This window comes from Carassius gibelio, chromosome A2 (assembly GCF_023724105.1).
Source record: "Carassius gibelio isolate Cgi1373 ecotype wild population from Czech Republic chromosome A2, carGib1.2-hapl.c, whole genome shotgun sequence".
NCBI classification, from domain to species: Eukaryota; Metazoa; Chordata; class Actinopteri; order Cypriniformes; family Cyprinidae; genus Carassius; species Carassius gibelio.
In genome coordinates, this window is record NC_068372.1 from 12,969,675 (window position 1) to 12,989,130 (window position 19,456).

General features: G+C 37.2%; 1 protein-coding gene across 3 annotated transcripts in view; it reads right to left on the minus strand.

Annotated features, from left to right (window-relative positions):
- LOC128026773 (zinc finger FYVE domain-containing protein 9) overlaps positions 1-19,033 on the minus strand; it is a 34,171-nt gene extending 15,138 nt beyond the window's left edge. Inside the window, exons 1-7 of one of the 3 annotated variants that reach the window (XM_052614051.1) lie at positions 18,579-18,926; positions 14,203-14,322; positions 10,229-10,327; positions 6,150-6,257; positions 3,793-5,210; positions 705-804; positions 318-494 (exon numbers count right to left, since the gene is read on the minus strand). In XM_052614051.1, the coding sequence (XP_052470011.1) occupies positions 318-494; positions 705-804; positions 3,793-5,210; positions 6,150-6,219 (1,765 nt within the window). In that variant the 5' untranslated portion in view covers positions 6,220-6,257; positions 10,229-10,327; positions 14,203-14,322; positions 18,579-18,926. Of the gene's footprint in view, positions 1-317; positions 495-704; positions 805-3,792; positions 5,211-6,149; positions 6,258-10,228; positions 10,328-14,202; positions 14,323-18,578 lie in introns of all 3 variants that reach the window. The other 2 variants (XM_052614046.1, XM_052614057.1) reach the window with 2 other exon arrangements.
- Positions 19,034-19,456: the final 423 nt, after the last annotated feature.

Consider the following 19,456-nt stretch of genomic DNA (forward strand, 5'->3'; position numbering starts at 1 on the left):
TTGACGCCTATGTATGGACAATGAGATGCTGAGACATTTCTGAAATTATTATCTTTTGTGTTCCACAGAATAAAGTCATAGAGGTTTGGAATGATAAGAGGGCGAGTAAATGATGACTGAGTTTTAAGGAATGACAACAGTAGTTGTTAGTGCATGATAAGGTTACAGTAAGTGAAGCTCCCACTAAACAGACCTATAATGAAGTTTACCGGTTGTGGACTCACAAAGTGTCCTAACACAATTTGAACACTGCTGAAAAGTCAAAATCAGCAATCTACAAATAAACAAGGCTTTTGGCAAAATTCTACAGAATTTACCTTCAGACCCTAGCTGTTTGAGGACACCAACAGGCACCATGACGGTTGGGGGTGGGGAGCTGAGTGCTCCTGATGCCTGGGCTTGCTGCAGAGGAGGAAGAGTGGAGCAGTACTCAGATGGGTTGTTGGGATTTGGGCTCTGGTTGCAACCACCTACCATGTTCTCCCATGATTGAGCTAATGAGACAAAGAATTGATCTGGTTATTCACACTGTAAAACTAATCTCAGTTGTTAACTGGTAAATTTCTGTATATAAAAAAAAAAAAAAAAAGACATACAATTATAACTCCTGTTAAGTGATTCAACTTGGGAAATTTTGAGGTACAAATCTCCCAGCCAATAGAGGGAAATTTATAACCATTTCCTATGAGTTTCATATCACTCACCATTCATAATTGCATGGTGGCAGGTAACACACACCCTTGCTTCTTTCCTGTCCATGTACATCAACCTGCTTTTCAGACTACAACAAGCAGCGCAGAACACCTGTCCAAACATAATAACAAATGATGCATAAGTGCAAACTATATGGATCAGTCATGAACCAGTTCTCAGAACAGAAAAAGTGGTCTAGAGTAGGGATGCAGCAATTAAACTATTTCACTATTAACCATGCTTTAAAACATCATGTTAATGGACTATACAGACAAAGCATGCTTAAGAACTTCCGCATTTAGATAAGTCAGCTCGTAAACTTCCAGTGAAATTTCTTAAAGATAATTTTTTTATTCATGAAGATGACATGAAAAAAAGTGCCAAAAATGTATCTCCTGGCCAACAGACTAGCTGCTGCTTACACCGAATTTATTCGGAATCCCTTAATGCACAGTTTTATTATTGACATCGGCTTGTCAGATCCTGTCCATCCAGAGCTACAGTTCACATCACTGTCAAACATAGCAATGACTTCACTTGCTTAATTTTTTTTACACTTGCATTTGTCATTCCTGAAACAGTATACGGTAGCATATAGTATACAATAATAGTCCTCTTAGACGATCAAAACTTTTTTTTTTAACAACAAGTATGGAACGGAACTATTGCAACACAACGAAAACAAAATTACACAAGAGCATCAGTTTAAAGTGCCATGCTTTCCAGAGACAGCATCTACACACTATACTAACTATGATAGAAGCATTATTTCCACTAAAGAAATGCCTGAAGAATGACTAGGGCATCATTGAATTATTGCCGTAAAAAAAAAAAGTTGCTTAAGGAACGGATACATAGGGGATAATCAATAGCTAGCTATGCATTAAACAATTTAATGTCCGAAGTGAAGGCAAGAACTTTAAAATGCGAAGTTATGGATCATTAGCTCTAGTATTCTGGCCGCTTCAAATCAGACAGAGATTAAATAGTGCGGTATGATCACATTTATTTGAATTAGTTAATGAAAACTTTTACTTGAATTAATTATTCAATCAAGAGAGAGAGAGAGAGAGAGAGAGAGAGAGAGAGGGGTGACAATTGTGCGAGTTATCTGCATCTGTGCGTCTTTCTCTACAAACAATTAAACTTTGATTTTAGTTACTTCAAACAGCGATGTTTTCCTTTGTTGCTGATGAGGGATGAATAAAATGTAGAAATCTAGTAGCTATTTTATTAATAAAATTTGTTGAGCAGCGTTGACAATGTTCTGTACTGAATGTTTCTGATCTCACAAACCAAAAGAATAGACATGATTTTCTCAGGCTATATGTAAAATAAAGTCAAAACCCTTTTTTTTTTCACCATATTTCCAAGTTATCTACTACAGGTCTAAAAGAAATGTAGAAAGAATCCACAAACTGAAAACTAATTTTTTTATATATATATTCATTTGTTATTTTCAAAAGGGAAATACTGACATAAATGTTCAGAGAGCAGGGGTCACCTTTTTTTTAATCCAAAGGGAAAGATATTTGTTTGCCCTTATTATCATTTTGTGCCGCATTATGTGGTTTCTGTTATTTCGGTTTCAAAAGGCAGCAATAAATAACACTATAAAATCTAAAGAGTGTTCATGTGATTTTATACATTAGAAGTGCTGTGAAATTAATGAATGCATAATAAAGGTGATAATCTTGAAACTAGGGAAGGGACGGATTATTGAAAAAAAAATTGAACTGTTCGGTTCTCCACACGCTGGGATCGCAGTTCAACTTAAACCTTGTTAAACATCTGTAATATGGTTTGCTATAAATAACATGTAAAAACAGTCTTCAGCGAATACGTTTCCGTTGATGGATCATGCACATTCTGGCTTCCCAGACATCACAAAAAAAAAAAAAAAAAAAATTGTGGACAAACTATTCACTTCCCGGGTGCAGATAGCACACGCACACAGTTGAGACCTGAACAGCACGTTGATATCTGTGTTTAATCTAAACTCATTTAAGCTTTGCCAATTTAAACATTTAAGAGCCAAAGGACGTGAGCTCGCGCAGGCAGTGAGAAGTTTTGTGCGTGCGTTCATCTGAAACACGCAAACCCACGCAAATATTAAGCTCTCTCTGAAGTATTGTGTTTAAATGGACAAATTCACACAAAAATTATGTCAAAATGCCTGTCTTAATGAGTATCCTACAGCAGACATAGCCGGCTTAACATAGCCCTACTGTATCAGTGCACTGGATCAGCTGCTCTTGATTGAAAAACTTTTGTAATTTAAATAAAGAACAATCTTAAATTTATATAATCCAATATGCAATGCTGTTTTACATTTGATTACTTTTTTGATTTCTGTACCTAAAAACTAATGCTAGACCTCCCTTAAAAAAAACGGAAAATCCCTGTTTATTTTATTTGTATCCTTACTCTATTGTATTTATTTGTGTTGTCGCTTGTAAAAAGTACCGAACCATGACTCTACAACTGTGAAATAAACCGAGCCGTGAAAAAGTTTAACCGCTCCACTTGGAGCCATGATTATTCTTCAGACTATAATTGTACCAACAAAATCTATTATCGTTACAACTCTAGTCTAGAGCAATCACATTTCTGTCAGATTAAACCATTTTGCACCACAGCTACATTTCATTTACACTGTTTTTTCCAGTTGTTCTTTCCTGCCCATATCTGTGGAAATGTCATCAACAATTCAGCAGTTAAGGCATTATTCCAGCAGTCTTGCAGTTATATTTAATTGCTAAATTGACAACCATTTCTCCCTAAATGATTTAGACAATTTCACAGATTGGGACTTGCTCAACGATTACCAAGTCCGCCTCCCACTAGCTGACTCAAAGCAGCGTAATTTTGGTCAGGTATGTAACACTTATTGACCACTCTTTCTGAAATCTGGGTGATCAGATAAAACACCCATGCATGTTACTCTAGAATATTAAGATCACATAATTTCTTAAATAGCCTGTGCAAATTAAGATATCATGTCCATGGCACAAACAAGTTACAGCTTGTAAGTTAAATACTTGGATAGGGGATTTGAATAAACTTAAAAACACCACAATAATGAACAATAGACTTTACCTTGCCACAAGCCCGACAATGATGCCTTCTTTTAGTGAATGTGAACTTAACTTCGCACTTCATGCAAATGGGTGCTTGAGAGTCAGGAACCCAAACAGGAGCCACTTCCCCCAAAGAGCTGAAGGGTTTCTTCAATTGCTGTCCTGCCTGAAGGTCATTATCTGGACTGTCTGAAGGGATGAGTAACCCTGAAGGGCTATCTCCATGCTCTCCATTCATTCGAACGACCCCAGACTCAGTTGCCACACAAGGCTCCTCAAGCCCTCTTGTTCCACACTGTGGCTCCAGGTTCTTGTTCTTGCCAGTGGCGCCAAATTCATTATGGACTTGGTTCGAGAAAGGCTGGGGAATCTGCAGCTTAAGACTGACAGGCTGTTTCGGGCGGGCACCACCATAAGGAACGCTGACAGGCTGCAGCCGGTTGTTGTTGAGTTTGCCCTTTCTGCCAGATTCCATTCCTCGAACTGGATCACAAAACTCTTGTTTGCTTTCCTCCATTTCTTTTTCCTCCGTCACAAAGTCCTCCTTTGAAGGGACCGCTGGCTGGCTTTGTGCATCTCCACCATGATGCACAGTCAGACCATTGGATGATTCAAACTCTCTGTACACTCCCTCGTGGTCACTCTCTATCGTTTTCTCTTTCTCTTCCTGATTTGATGCCATGGTGTCTTTCCCTGCACTTCCATTCTCAACCAGTCCTCCATTTTGAAAGGCACCCTCATGATTCTCCCATTCACGATCCAGTTCTCTGCCACCGTTCACTGATTTTTGCAAAACTGCTTCCCCTTTCTGGGGATTACCTCCTTCTGGAAATACCAGATTACAGTCCCTCATTCCGAGCTCATGGACAGGTGAACAACTGCCAGTCTTGCTTGCTTCCATCTTAACACCATTATTCAAAACTGGTGGCCCATTTCCACATTCTTTGTAGAGAACAGCGAAATCTTGAAGACCGCTACCACTTCCCTTGTCAGTACCATTCTGCTCCATCTTAAACTCACTGGGACCAGTGTCATCTGTAACAGTTTGACTTGTCTCATCATCGCCACTAAGATCTGGACAGCCTTTTTCAAGCACCACTCTGTTCGAGGACGGCAACTCTGCCAACTGCCCATCAGTGCTCACCAGCTTGCCAATGTTGGGCTGGGGCAGAGGAGGACTGTGCACATCTGCTGGCCGTTCTTCACTCCTGCCCTCTGGCTGCTGTCCCACCCCCTGTTTCCCCTCTAACCTGGTGACCTCAGCCAAAGACGGGCCGTCTGATGTCTGGGCATCTAGAAGCGGCTTGAAGCTGATAGGGCTGTCCCTTGGGCTTAGGTCGGAGTGGGTCAGTGCTGGATTCAGTGAAAGAAAGTGCGATGGCGGGGCGAGAATCTGGGTCCACTTGGCATCCGAAAGAGTCGGTGTGTCTGTTTCATCTGAAAGGATGAGGAGAGAGCTCATTAGCTTCCTTTTTGAGAAGATTGAAACAAGCAGAAGATAAATTGAGAAATGAGGTCAGACTAGATTGGAAAATGTTAAGGAAGTGGGCCAATCTGTTCATCGCCTTGGGATCCATCTGTCAAACTGACACATGAATACTTTGGAATTTGGGCAGAGATTCCCTTTCTCATACATACATCCAAGCGTGATCAAGCACACACATATAGACACTGCTCTCCTTGCTTATTCGCCTTTCTTCTCAGGCTGTTTAATAGTTTTGGGTCTCTTTTCACCCCCATTTATCTGTCAAGATTAGTGTCAGAGAGGAAATACACATTCATTCCGACACTAAGAGGGTGGCTGTGTGTGAGGCAAATCTGTGTGGCTTTAATGGTCTTTGTGGCATGCAGGACAAAGCAATCGATAGATTTCAAACAATCAATTTTATATGGCTGTGCAGCAGGGGCTGTTGTCCGCTTAACCAGAATGGTGAACAAAATAAAACTAATTGCAATATCCTGCTATAACTCAAATGCACATGCCACCTTAACCTTGTAAATTACATGTGCTTGACTATGTGACACCAATTAAACAGTGTTCAGGAAAATCAGGGAGAGGCAGTAGTCCTGAGGGGAAATGCTAATTCAATTGACCCCATTTACACTATAGACTGCTGCCACCAGCACAGTTACCTGCTTTTGCTAGCCATGTTGTGTGAAGTTCAACACAAGCGGCAATGTCAAACATTTAGTCTACTTCCCTCTGCGTTTAGTTCTTTATGCTCTAATTCACCGGACTGTGTGGGTTATCTGAAGATATGTAAATGTGCTGAGACAGAGTATCTTTTGTTCTGTCTAACATTACAGAAGTATGCCCTCAGAACGGTCCTGAATGTCAGAGCTTTATTCTGTAGAGGTTTTGCAAGCATTTCTTACCTTCGTTCTGTTCAAACTCGTCCAGCACCTTGTCCAGGTTAAAGGCCTCAGCCTGGAAGTAATTCTCCATGGGTCAAGAAACTCCACCCTGCCAAGTGCCGTGTGAACCTGAAAGGGAAGTTGCCTTTTTCATGAGCACATAAATACAATATTTTCCACATGCACCAGGAATAGAAAGTGCTAACAAGTTAAAACCTTATAAAAGTGCAATGAACTGTAAAAGTCTTCCAGAGTCTGGAAGTAGCCTATAGCTGATTATCCAAAAAGTGATATTTTGTGATGCTCAATAAAATGTAATAAAAATGTCAATGATACACAATTTATTTGTACCTTATCAGTTAAAGGAAGATCCAGAGGACATTTTTGTAACTTAGTGCCATTTACTGGCTGATATTAAATATTTAAATTTTAGATTAAATCTTCAACTATTCAAATTATCTGTGAATACTAACTTCTTATACTAATTATAAGTAATAGTGACAGACTATAGCAAAAATGTACTCTCTAAAGAGATTTGCAATTTATAATTACATTTTTATTCAACATTTAATAGACTTACAAATGAGTAATACAACAAGCGACTCATCATAAGTGATGTATCAGAGAGCCTTTTCCCCTTTAAGTGTACATGTTGAATAGTTTATAGTACGGCTGGGCAAAATAAATCAAATACGTAAGCGATTTTGAACGCAATTTTGTTCAGCTTGTCATTTAACGGTGAATTTGTCCCATAGCGGCATTTACATTTACTGGGAGCGGAGTGAATATTAAATGCTCAGAGTGCGGAGGGGAAATTGTTGCCACTTCACTCCGCACACATACTCTGATCTGAACACACTTGCAGGAGATTATCTACTTATCAAAGGAGGCTTTACTGATGAGATGCAAATGAAAATCGCATTCGATTTTTTGCCCAGCCCTAGTGTATCAGTTACAAAATATCAACACTAGGAATGTGACTATTCTCTCAATTCAATATGATGCAATACAATTCACTATAATAGATTCACTATACAATTTTCTCACAATTGTTTTTAACAAAATATGATAATTACCGTATTTTCCGGACTATAAATCACACTTTTTTTTCATAGTTTGGCTGATCCTGCGACTTATAGCCAGGTGCGACTTATTTATCAAAATTAATTTGACATGAACCAAGAGAAATGAACTAAGAGAAAACATTAACGTCTACAGCCGCGAGAGGATGCTCTATGCTGCTCAGTGCTCCTGTAGCCTACACTAAGCAACATATAGCACCCTCTCGCGGCTGTAGTCTGTAATGTTTTCTCTTGGTTCTTGGGTCTAAATAAATGCGACTTATAGTCCAGTGCGACTTATATGTTTTTTTTTCCTCGTCATGATGTATTTTTGGACTGATTGATATACGATTTATAGTCCAAAAAAATACGGTAAATTGAATTGTAAATTAAAATATTTTTTCTCTGACAAAATGCTGCACAATTCTTTGAGAAATTTAAATGTTAAATGATGAAACTAAATTAAAATAATTTAAAACAAATCCCAAATCAAATAAATGATACAAATAATAATAATAAAAAATCTCTTCATAAAAACAAACTAAGGCTTTGCCTGTACTAGTGTGCTCTTTCCATTTAAAATTAGAGGCAACCATTAAGATTAGGGCTGAACGTTTAATTGCATTTGTGATAATATCGTGATTTGAAAAAACATGATTTTTCAATCACAGAGGCTGCGATTTGCTAAGCAATCTTCAGAGGAAACATCAAGTAGGCACACAGTGTTGCTAATTCAATGGGCAATCCCTCAATATAACATGTATTTTACCCCCTTAAATACCAGTGTACACCCCTCAAAATGTGATTGGGCTTGTTTTGAGTAGCAATTGGGTGGGTTTTTTTGTGAAAACTTGGCAACCCTGGCACAGAAATGTTTGAAAGCGTATATAATATGAACGTATTTCAAAATGGCACATTGAAATTACTCAAGCAGTAACAGTATTAAGGTCCATTTCATTACTGAAGACTCTGAACCTTAAAATTATATATTTAATAAGGTAATGTATGTGTGTGTGTGGGTGTGTGTGTGTGTGTGTATATATATATATATATATATATATATATATATATTAGTGGTGGGCATAGATTAATTTTTTTAATCTAGATTAATATCACTGTAGTTTTGGAATTAATCTAGATTAATCTAGATTAAATTGGCTCATTTGAATTCTGCCGTAGGCATTCAGAATATGTGTGCTACCCAAATAAAATAATGACTAAAAGTAACGTTAAGTCTTTTTGAACGGGTTTCTCAAGATAGGTGGTGCATTAGACCAGGGGCTCATCTCCTGTTTCCAAAATGCATCACAAACTGCTTGAGAAAGCTGTAAACTAATTCCATATTGCACAAGGTGCAAACAACCTTAAGCCTGTTTCACACATACTACGTCTGCAGTACATTTGCATTGCATATTTTTTTTACGCACCCATGTTAACAGCTTCCAGTGTTCACGCAGTTGCGGTCCGTGAGTGAGTTCCAGAAGCGGTGCGTCTGCAGCAGTGCATCGATTGTCAATGAGTATGAGTCAGGCACACGGACTGCAGATGGAGTATGTGTGAAACAGGCGTGCGTCTTGTCGAGGTTTCCATTTGGGTTATCGCCCAATAAGAGTCTCACGTTAATTAAAAACCCCGATAATATATATGTATATTATTGGGCCGGAACTCGATTAAAAAAATTAATCTAATTAATTAGAGGCTTTGTAATTAATTAATCGAAATGAATCGCATTTTAAATCGCAGATACATATTTGACCTGAGAACAGTGAGAAGTAATTTTTTTTCACATGGATTTATAGTATACCATTGAATAATGACTAAAAACATAAGCTTAAGCAACAAAATATTGTTTATTTTTGTTCAACCAAGTCTAGCAGACCAGTGCAATTTTTGCCATGAAGTGTAGCAATAGCATATTTAGAAACAATTTAGAAATAGTACATTTCAGAAATTCAGGAAGCTTATAGGTGCTGGAACCTTCTGTAAAGTGTTTTTTTTTTTTTTTTTAAGTAAAACACAATACTGTCAATTACATTCAGAACATTGGAAACACTGACTATTAGAAAACATCTCTCTGTTGCTTCAGAGGCCATAACATACTAAGTCCAACTCTCAATAACCTTGGCCAAAACAATAAAGAGTTCAACATAAACTGTTGCACCAACAAAATAATACATAGTTCAACATAAAGTGTAAAGTCCACGCTAGCTGCTATATGTTTTGCGTTAAGGTGATACTTGAGGCTTGATGTGCTGCAGTGATATGCGAATGCTAGTTGGTGCTTCAGTATAATCGGTCCGCCGAAACTCATCCAGTGAGAAACGTTCCGCGGTGCAAAAAAAAGTTATTAAAAATGCGGGAATTTTTTTTTCTGTAATTAATTAATCTTAGTTAACGCGTTCTTTTTTGTGTAATTAATTAATCTCAATTAACGCGTTAAAGTCCCGGCCCTAATATATATATATATATATATATATATATATATATATATATATATATACACACACTTATTTAAGTCTTTCTAAAGCAGTGGTTCTCAAAGTGTGGGGTGCATGAGTATTGCAGGGGGCACGTGGGCCATTAGCAGAAAACGAAAAGAAATAGAACCGTAAACAGCCAAAGGACATAACTTAGAATTGGAGATGGATCAGTTTGTGAAAGGGAAGAGAAGAGCCATAAATGATGTCGCACAGACCCAGGCAGGTTGCTGGTCATTCAAAAGCTAAATGTAGAAAATATGACGGCATCACTCACCGAGTTTAATTTTATTGTAACAGGCCTATAGAAAATAAAGTTTCAGTTTAATGTAATATTGTGTTGGTCATACTATACAATGATATTTTAGCTTGTCTTTGTTGAATAATACAGAAAATAGAGCTTTAAAAGAGAGCTGAAAAAAATTTCATTTTAAAAATCGCAATACTGTAAAAAAAAAAAAAAGAAAGAAAAAAAAGAAAAGAAAAATAATCTAATTGTACATCTAATTGGTAATTAAGCTAATTCAGTTGAAAAGAAACATGCACAGATAATTATTCTCACCTGCTCAGAGGTCCTCTTCAGTAACTGCAGGAATATCTGCACAAAGGCTCCTGAAGAGCCCTTGTCTCATCCAGTTTCACACACATTGGACAGCCACATCTGAAACAGACCAGAATGATAATACCTCATTAATGAATAGGGCTGTGCAATATTGAAGAAAAATGTGATATGGGATACCTTGTTAAAAATGCAATATTCAATATGCAATATGATATTGTTTAAAGTGTGTAAAATAAATTGCAGTTATATTTAAAAATGAACATGAAAATTATATAACCAATTTGTTTCACATTCTTTCTTGGAAAAGAAAGAATCACTATAACTTTGTAAAGTGAAATGCAAAGTGTTTTAGCATTACATAAAAAGTAATGTTACAAATCAGAAAATGTCATTTTAACATCAGTGTGATTTTTTATTTTATTTTTATTAAATGACATTTTATATCATTATTATTTTGCTTTCCATACACTTGAAGTACTTCTTCATATACCACAGCATAAACTACAGTCTAAGAAAGTTCAAACATGAAAACATTAAAGACAAGTAAGAAAAAAGGAAATTTTTTTTTAAAATAAAATAAAACAATTTACAAGCACAGATTAGGGATGCACGATAATATCGGCACAACATCGGTATCGGCCGATAAAAGCTTAAAATGACCATCATCGGTATCAGCCGATATGAATATTTCTGCCGATGAGCCAAACCGATATTCTCCAAGTGAAATAATTGACCTGTTTTTCAGATGTGAATGTCTGTCTACATTTGTAAAATAATAAATTTATGGTAGAATCAGTATAGAAGAGATACATGGATTTCTCTTCAGTAAAATTAAAGTTTAAATATATCAGGCGAAAAATTTGTATATATATAGATATCGGTATCGGCATCGGCCAAAATTATTTTGAAAATATCGGCATATCGAATATCGGCCAAAATCCAATATCGTGCATCCCTAGCACAGATAAAATAATAGTAGTATTCAGTTACAGAAATGTAATATTTAAGTATAAAACAACACAGCATTGTGTTCACTGGATGAACTAAATTTAGATTAATCTTTGTTATTGCGGTTTAGTTGTTTGATTTACATTAGTGACATAATCAGCATGTATTTATAGGCTGCTGTCCCTTTAAATCTGACTGCACAGATCCAACATAATCATACACATCCAATATCTTTCTCAGCTGTTTACATTCATTTAAAACTTAACCGACTGCATTCACGAGAATGATCGTTGAGACGGGTACTATTGACATAATTCTGTGTATGTGTCTGTTCAAACATGAGGAGATGCGAAAAGCTGTCTGAAATGCTTTTCTGTTTCTATGCTGTTTGTATTCAGGTGCGAGTAGGACTGCAAGACGAGATGGCACAGTTGTTTTCTTCAACTTATTGCACTTAACTTTTTAACATCAAGCAATTATCTGCTATATGCGTTGAATTAAAACTCTGATCTTTTGGAACATTTTGATTTAAGTAGCCTATTATTAAAATGATTCCGATATAACATGCTCTGGCGATGCATATTGCGATATTTACATGTGCAATCATTTTGATATATCATGCAGCCTAATGACTTACAAACTCCTGTCCTGCCTGATTAAGCCTAATGCTAAATAGAAGCCTCATGTTAATACCTTTAAGGTCCAAAATCTTCCAGCTAACTTGTTTTTCTTAAAAATTAGAGAGTTTCCAATACTTTGCTGAGCACTGAAGTTGGACAATATCAGGTGCACGAAGTTGTGGCTGACTCTGTTACATTGTAATGTATCAGCTGAGCTGTCACTGACAAAGTGGGTAACGGTGAAGGCCGGTCACAGTGGAACGAGGATCATGCCAGAGACAAGACATTCCACCAAGCAGAGGATTCTGAAAGTAGCAGACTAGACACATTTTATGCTTAGTTATAGATGCATGCTTTGCCACACTGTCAGCACAATGCTAAGAAGACACGGGAGGAGGGGAATAAGAAACACAGTCGAGCTTAAGTGAGGTAGGGGAATAAGACCCCTGAATTTACATTTACTCTTTTTTTTTTCCTGCTATGTGTTAAAATAACATCTGATATCACCAGAAAACATAATTTAAGAAAACAGTAATAAAGTGGGAAGTAAAAGAAAATAAATCTTTATTTTACAACAATTGGTTTTACTTATAACTTACTGGGTTACTAAATTCCATTAGCTGCTGAAGTCACCGTTCCATATTTGAAAACACAAATAACAGCCTATTCTGACTGGCACTGCTAAATTATGCAAGAAAAAGGCAGGTTGCGATTGAGTTTATGCGCATCTGTGGAATGGAAACAGAAAACAGTATCTCATTGTGTCAAATTACACCAACACACCATTACACTTAAATAGTATTAGGAGTCTTGAGTTGAGCAAAACAAGTTGCTAGTTTTAGTCCGACGGCGTTCGCATTTTCCCATTCAGCGCCACGTCGTTTAATTAGCATTTGTGCCCATTTGTGTGCCCATGGGTGTTTTTACCTGGATGATGCGACGGCAGCCATATTGTGCCAGAACGTCTACCACACACCAGCTTACTGGTGGAGAGGAGACAGAATGATGAAGCCAATCAGCAGATATGGGGATTGTTAGGAGACCATGATGGTCAGAGGCCAATGGGTGAATTTGATGGATGATGAATAGAATGGGTGTATTAGAACTAGGCTACCTATTTGCAATTCAGCCCATTACTACTTACAATGATTAATGAAATTACCAATTGGCTAATTATTTGAACAATCGTGCCAATACACACACACACACACACACACACACATATATATATATTCTGACTCATTGCACGGAGCTTTGGTGTATTTCTGCTTGTTCCATAGTTGATCGGCTCACACACTTTAACTTCGCGCATGAGCAGATCGGTTTCTTCACTTGAGAAGTGTTCAGGTTTTCCACCAACAAATTCCGCCATGTAAATAGCGCTCCGCCATGGCGCGAGCACATCTCGCTCTTAAAGGGAATGGGAGATGACACTCTGGTTGGTTTATTGAATGTCACCCGGCACACAGACTGTTCTTCCATCGTTAAAATAGCAAAAGTGTATTTGGACACGCCCTGAGTGCCGTTCCAGGTCTTTCTGCTGGTTACATTGTCATGGCAGTATGTGGAAACAAGTTTCATTCAACAAATTAATCAGAAATACTCCCAGAATAACTGTCAAAGGTGTTCTGATAGGGCTGGGCATTTTTTCCTATTTTATCGATTATTTTAAATGTAATGTTTTACCATGATTGAATTTTTTCTTCATGCGACACTGCAGTAGACACGAGGGTAACAATCAAATGCGTCCATGTTTACATAGAAACAAAAACTGTGGAAAAGCTGCGTAATCGAATCAAACTACTACTTGTATAGTTCTTGTTCTTTATGTTGTAGTTACATTTTCAAGTTAAAAATCTTTAAAAAGTAAAAATTCAAGACTAGTTAAAAATAAATTTTTTGCCATATCACCCAGCCCTATGTTCGAATATTTAGAACAACAGCCTTCTTGCTCAAATTATATTGCTTAATTATGGCCAAAAAGGTCTGGAGTTTCTGATCATAAAGGACAACATTTAACAAAAATCTAACATTACAAATTTAGAATTAAGGAGACCATAGCTAAATCTCACGACTGAAAAATACCAATTATCTCTCTGAAAATATTGTACACCAGCTGTCTAGCTACGGGGTCATGGAAGCAACTGTTGCAAAAAAAAAAAAAAAGCTCCTGATGTAACAAAGAAACATTGAATGAGGACATAGAGTGGGGCAACTATTATGTTCTGTTTTCACTGTACCACAGAATCAAGTTCATTAACATGAATGCCTTCTGGGACTGTCCCTGTAATTAGCAGGGGTGCTCTGATCAGGTTTTTTGTGGCCGATCACAGAAAGCATTACCCCCGAAACTGATCTTTTTAAAGCCGCCTTTTTCAAGATTCAAGATTTTTATTTGTCACATACCTGATTATGTGTAGAGCTGTATGTGAGGCAGCCAACACCAGGTTCTCACATACTCCATTTGCAGTGCGTATGCGGACTGTGCTTTCACACAGGAGTCTGCAAATGACCTGTGGCTGTTTACTACAAACACAACATTTTGATTTAAAATCCAAACATTGTTTCTGAAAATGCTTTTTCAGCATTGTGATTCTTTTTCTTTACACAGTACAGTAATATAATATTTCATGGATGTTTAAACACAATAAATATAAGAAACACATTATTCAATATTCTTTACTTTTTGCATTTACTTCTAGATTTAGCCTATAATATATTAAGTTGCTCAAGCAAGTGGCAAAACATTTTAATTACTTTTCTTACATTATCACAAACATTCTAATTTAAAACTTATCATCGAGGGAAACAGTCAGCTATACTGCCTTTTAATTTGCATTTTAATCTTTATTACAAGCAATCATGCAGTTCATAAAGAACTTTGTTTTCCTACCTCCATGATTGCCATCTATTATTGTCTTGTGTTGACTGTATATTAAAGCCATTTAAAGGAGGGGGGGTGAAATGCTATTTCATGCATACTGAGTTTTTTTACACTGTTAAAGAGTTGGATTCCCATGCTAAACATGGACAAAGTTTCAAAAATTAAGTTGTACGTTTGAAGGAGTATTTTTGTTCCCAAAATACTCCTTCCGGTTTGTCACAAGTTTCGGAAAGTTTTTTTTAAATATGGCTCTGTGTGACGTTAGATGGAGCGGAATTTCCTTATATGGGTCCTGAGGACACTTCTGCCAGAAGAGCGTGTGCTCCCGTATAGCGAGGCTGAGCACAGACATTTCACTGATCAGAGCGATTCACTGATCAGAGCGAGAGCGTCGCGGAAAGTCACAAAAGAAGTGTGTTTTTGGTTGCCAGGGCAAGACAACCCTGCACAGATTACCAAAAAAAAATTAGCATTAAGGGACCAGTCACGCCTCCAGCCGGTCGTGTTTTTCCGGGAAAAATTGGTACAGACTGTCTTTCTCTTATGAATAAAATAAAACTAAAGACTTTTTGGAGTTATGAAGGATGCAGTACTACTCTATAGGTACTCAAGATTAACAGGATATTGAGTGAAAACGAGCATTTCACCCCCCCTTTAAGATGGGGAGTCTTGTGACTGTCCTATAGACTGCCAAGTAAAATACACTGTCAAGTAGAGTTGTTCCGATTCCGATACTAGTATCGGAAATATCACCAATACCGCAACAAATTCTGGCATCGGCGAGAACATGAACCCATCTACCGATCCGATACCATTTTCTTAAACAAGACCTAGTTATGACCGCTAGCTTTGTTTAACCGCTGCACGGTTCTTCTTCGCTGCTCAGAATGCATTGCAAACACAGGAAGTTATGCTGTGTTGCCACAAGCAACCCCTGTTTAGAGCAGCGAAGAAGAAATGAAAACGCGTTAGCAGCACTGATCTATACATTACTGCATCACTCATCGCGTTCTTAACTGCCAACAGACAGTGAAGCCACTTCTATATTATAGACCAGAGGTTAGCAGTATGTCCGCTGTTTTGCAGTATTTCAGACTGGACCAACCAAATACCCTGAGCCCAGGTATCGGTATTGGGAAGAGAAAAAGTGTATCGGAACATCTCTACTGTCAAGGTCCAGAAAAGTATGAAAGACATCATCAGAATACTCCATCTGCCATCAGTGGTTCAAACAAAATGCTATGAAGCAACGAGAATACTTTTTGTATGCGTCGAAAACAAAAAGAACAACTTTATTCAACAATTCATCTCCTCTGTATCTCTCCACATCACCATAGCGCCATTTTGGAGAATATCCGCTGAACGCAAGCAGCATGTTTATCATCAGTAAATCAGTGGAAAATTTATATAAATTATGATTCTGTCTAAGCTATGTATTTTGAAAGGTCTATAAAAACATAAAATGGAAAAAGAAAACTTTTTTTTAATGTGATCTTGTTCAAACGGATTGCATGAAATTGGTATTGAAAAAAAGTATTGTTCAAGAACCGGTATCGAAGTCAAGGTATCGGTATAATTTTTTTTTAGATAAATAGTAAACTATTATTAACATTAGAGTATTTACACGTAATCAGCTGCGCCGTCATGCGGTCGGAGTGATTTTTCTCATCACTCTTTCCATTACCATATTCTCAACATGTCAAATTGTAGCTTAACATTTGCTAATTATTTATTCAAAAGAGTCATTCTTTTAAAACTAATAAATAAATAAATAAAACTGCAAAACATTATATTCAAAAAATTGCCAGCCCTAGTTTAGATACATGTTTTGTATCATTCTTATACATCAAGCTTGTGTGTTTCATACAGTATGTCACATTGATAATATCGAGCTCACAATTAAGGAAAAAACACCTGAAATTTAGTTTCAATTTTGGGGACAAATGCAATACAATGATGATTAAGAGATGTCCAAATAAGCATTGCTCAAAACCCTGTTCCATCCTGTTTAATACATAATAAATTATATATGGACAATCAGGGAAACCAAAGTTGCTTCAGTCCAGTATGTTCATCTTAAAATAGTACTAGCAATATTAAAGACATGTTTAAATGTACTTTATAAAATCTTTAAAGATTTCACAGTATGCGTACCACTACCTGAAGATGAATGTTTTTAGAATTATACTAAAAATGCCTTTTACTTCCTAGTACTAGTAGCAGTACTGTAAATCAGAATACAAAATACATGACATATATTGCTTTCAACAGCTTTTTCAGTAAAGTTTTGATCTCGCTGACAAATATAACTCTATAAAGCTTCTTAGGGTTAAACATATATTTCCACATTCCTAGTATGACGGTTTCTGATGATCATTATCGGCACTCCCTGAAATCCCAGAAAAACTGTTCTCACCCGCCTACATTTAATTAACGTCATATGTCTAAATAAGTTTGAACTTGATAACTTTTCTTGGTTCTGCAATGTTGAAATGTTTTACTGTAGTTTTACTGCTGTTGTTGTTCATTTTGCAAAGCATCGTTCTGCAGCACACTGAGCGGTTAAGACTGTTGACGGGAAGCTCAGTTTGATTGCTTCTGCACTTCAGGTGTCACTCGCTGTTACTTTCTTGCTACCGCCTGGATACTGGATAAACATTAAGGCCAACAATGGCATTTCACCCAACCTTAAAAGTCACCCAGAATACTTCTGCATAAATTAAAGAAAAACATAACGATGCTCCACATTTCATATGAAAACTAGCACTCACATCTACCATACTGTCTCTCACAAACCGCACATCATAGCAAAGATCTCTATTTCATGATTTTACTTTCATCTACTCCTAAAGAAAGAGAATAAAAATAGCATCAGAGGAACTAGCTCTTGTTCCTGTGCCAGTGTCATATTTACAAGAGAGAAAACATTAGAAGTAGCTCAGATGTCTTAGACTGCGGGGCTATCTGTTGCTGAAGGAAATGGGAATCTGTCAGCCTGTCACAGGGTTCACTGGATTTCAAAAGCTTCCACTTCATAATATCCTCTCTTAAAGTCAACTCAAACAAGCGTGATCAGTCACACATTAGAAACTGAAGGAGTAACTTTGACTTCTGCATCGCAAGTGTTGATTCACTTCTGACAAAACAGGTACCAAACCCTTGATGAATACACTCCCAATGACCATACTAAGCAAAGTTTGATATGATCACACGTTTTCTTGACTGATGGTCTTTGCAAACCATATACCTAATTGCGTTATAAAACATTGACAAGCACTTTCCAAACGTTTTTGCATGTTAAAGGTATTGTAAATTAGATATACATTCATATATATTCGTATTTGCCTACAAACTTCTTAGGTGTTAAGCAGTAACGTTATATGGTTGTTATGATTTGTTAATGTTGGTTAAGTGTTACCTCATCAATAATTAACGTTACTCGAAAGGGTCTAATTATAATTCTGTAATATAATATTAACCAGACCAAACTGTAATAGGAGCCCATTTAAAAATCACGTTTAACAGCTTACTGGGGTTTATTCTGCAGTAAAGACTGTTACCGTTAGCTTACTAATAACATTAGCCTGTCAAAAAGACGCTCAAGTCATGAACTTTGTGCTCCACTGCATGTGTTTACTAACCTGATTACCCACCAGCTATTTTAACACGCTTCACAAAGCAGAAGACATAAAATTCAAACGCGTGAGGCTAAATTCATCTTGAGCAAGAAATACACATTAAATAGTCTTAGTTTGCAGCTTGCAAATGACTCAATTTCAATCGACTCGACTGTATTAAGTATTATAAAAGGCAGCATTCATTAGGATTCTATAGTAAACGCATCATAGATGTGACAAGGGAATAACAGTTTGTGGATTAACATTAATCGTTTACTCACCGGTGGAATTCCCATCATCATGTTCTTCTTCATCATCTTCACGCACGATTCAGCCATGAAACTCTCCGGGTAAAATTCAACATACTTCATAACAAATAACCCAGCGACAACGTCTTTGGCTTCTGTAGGTTATCTCCATGCACAGCTAGGCCATTTTCCAGTGTTCCACAGAAGTGAAGGAAGAAGTAGTTTGTGCGACAGCTCTCGTATATCCCTCCCCCAAAGGTTTAATGGAGAAGGTTACTACGAACTGCAGCAAGGGTGGGACATTTTGGCTCAAGCAACGCTGAAGTGGCGTGAGATTCCCCCGCCGGCGACTTTCAGTTGAGCCAAGATGGCGTCTGTTTCGTAACCTTCTGTGGTAATCGTTTCACAGCGGGTGACACCATCGTGCCTCTGGATCCTTAGGAAACGCGGGGCGGGGCGGCACTCGAGTCCGCGTGACGTCATTGCAAAGCAACAGGGTCTCATCTTGACAGATCGTATTCACATAGACATTTGGCAATAAGAAATAAACAGATCTTGTTACAGATCTTGACCAACTGGACAGAGCGAGTATTCAAGGACCCATTTATTTGATTCGAGATTTCACTTTCGTACATTTTTATCATACATTTAGGAAGTGGTTGCTGCAAATATGTCTTTGTAGTTATAATTCTGAATTAATTTACGAATGTTGCGATGTTGTTGTATGTTTTAATTTTTCCACTGTGCTTTATATTAGATTAAACTCAAAGTCATCGACTTTCAAATTCCTGAATGCTTTTGAAAAATTATAGAGGAACTGCACTACCGATTACTTATTGATAAGCATCAATGCTGTTGAATATGTAGGATCAAATATTTCGTTCTAAAATTGATGTTAAAATAAATCTGAA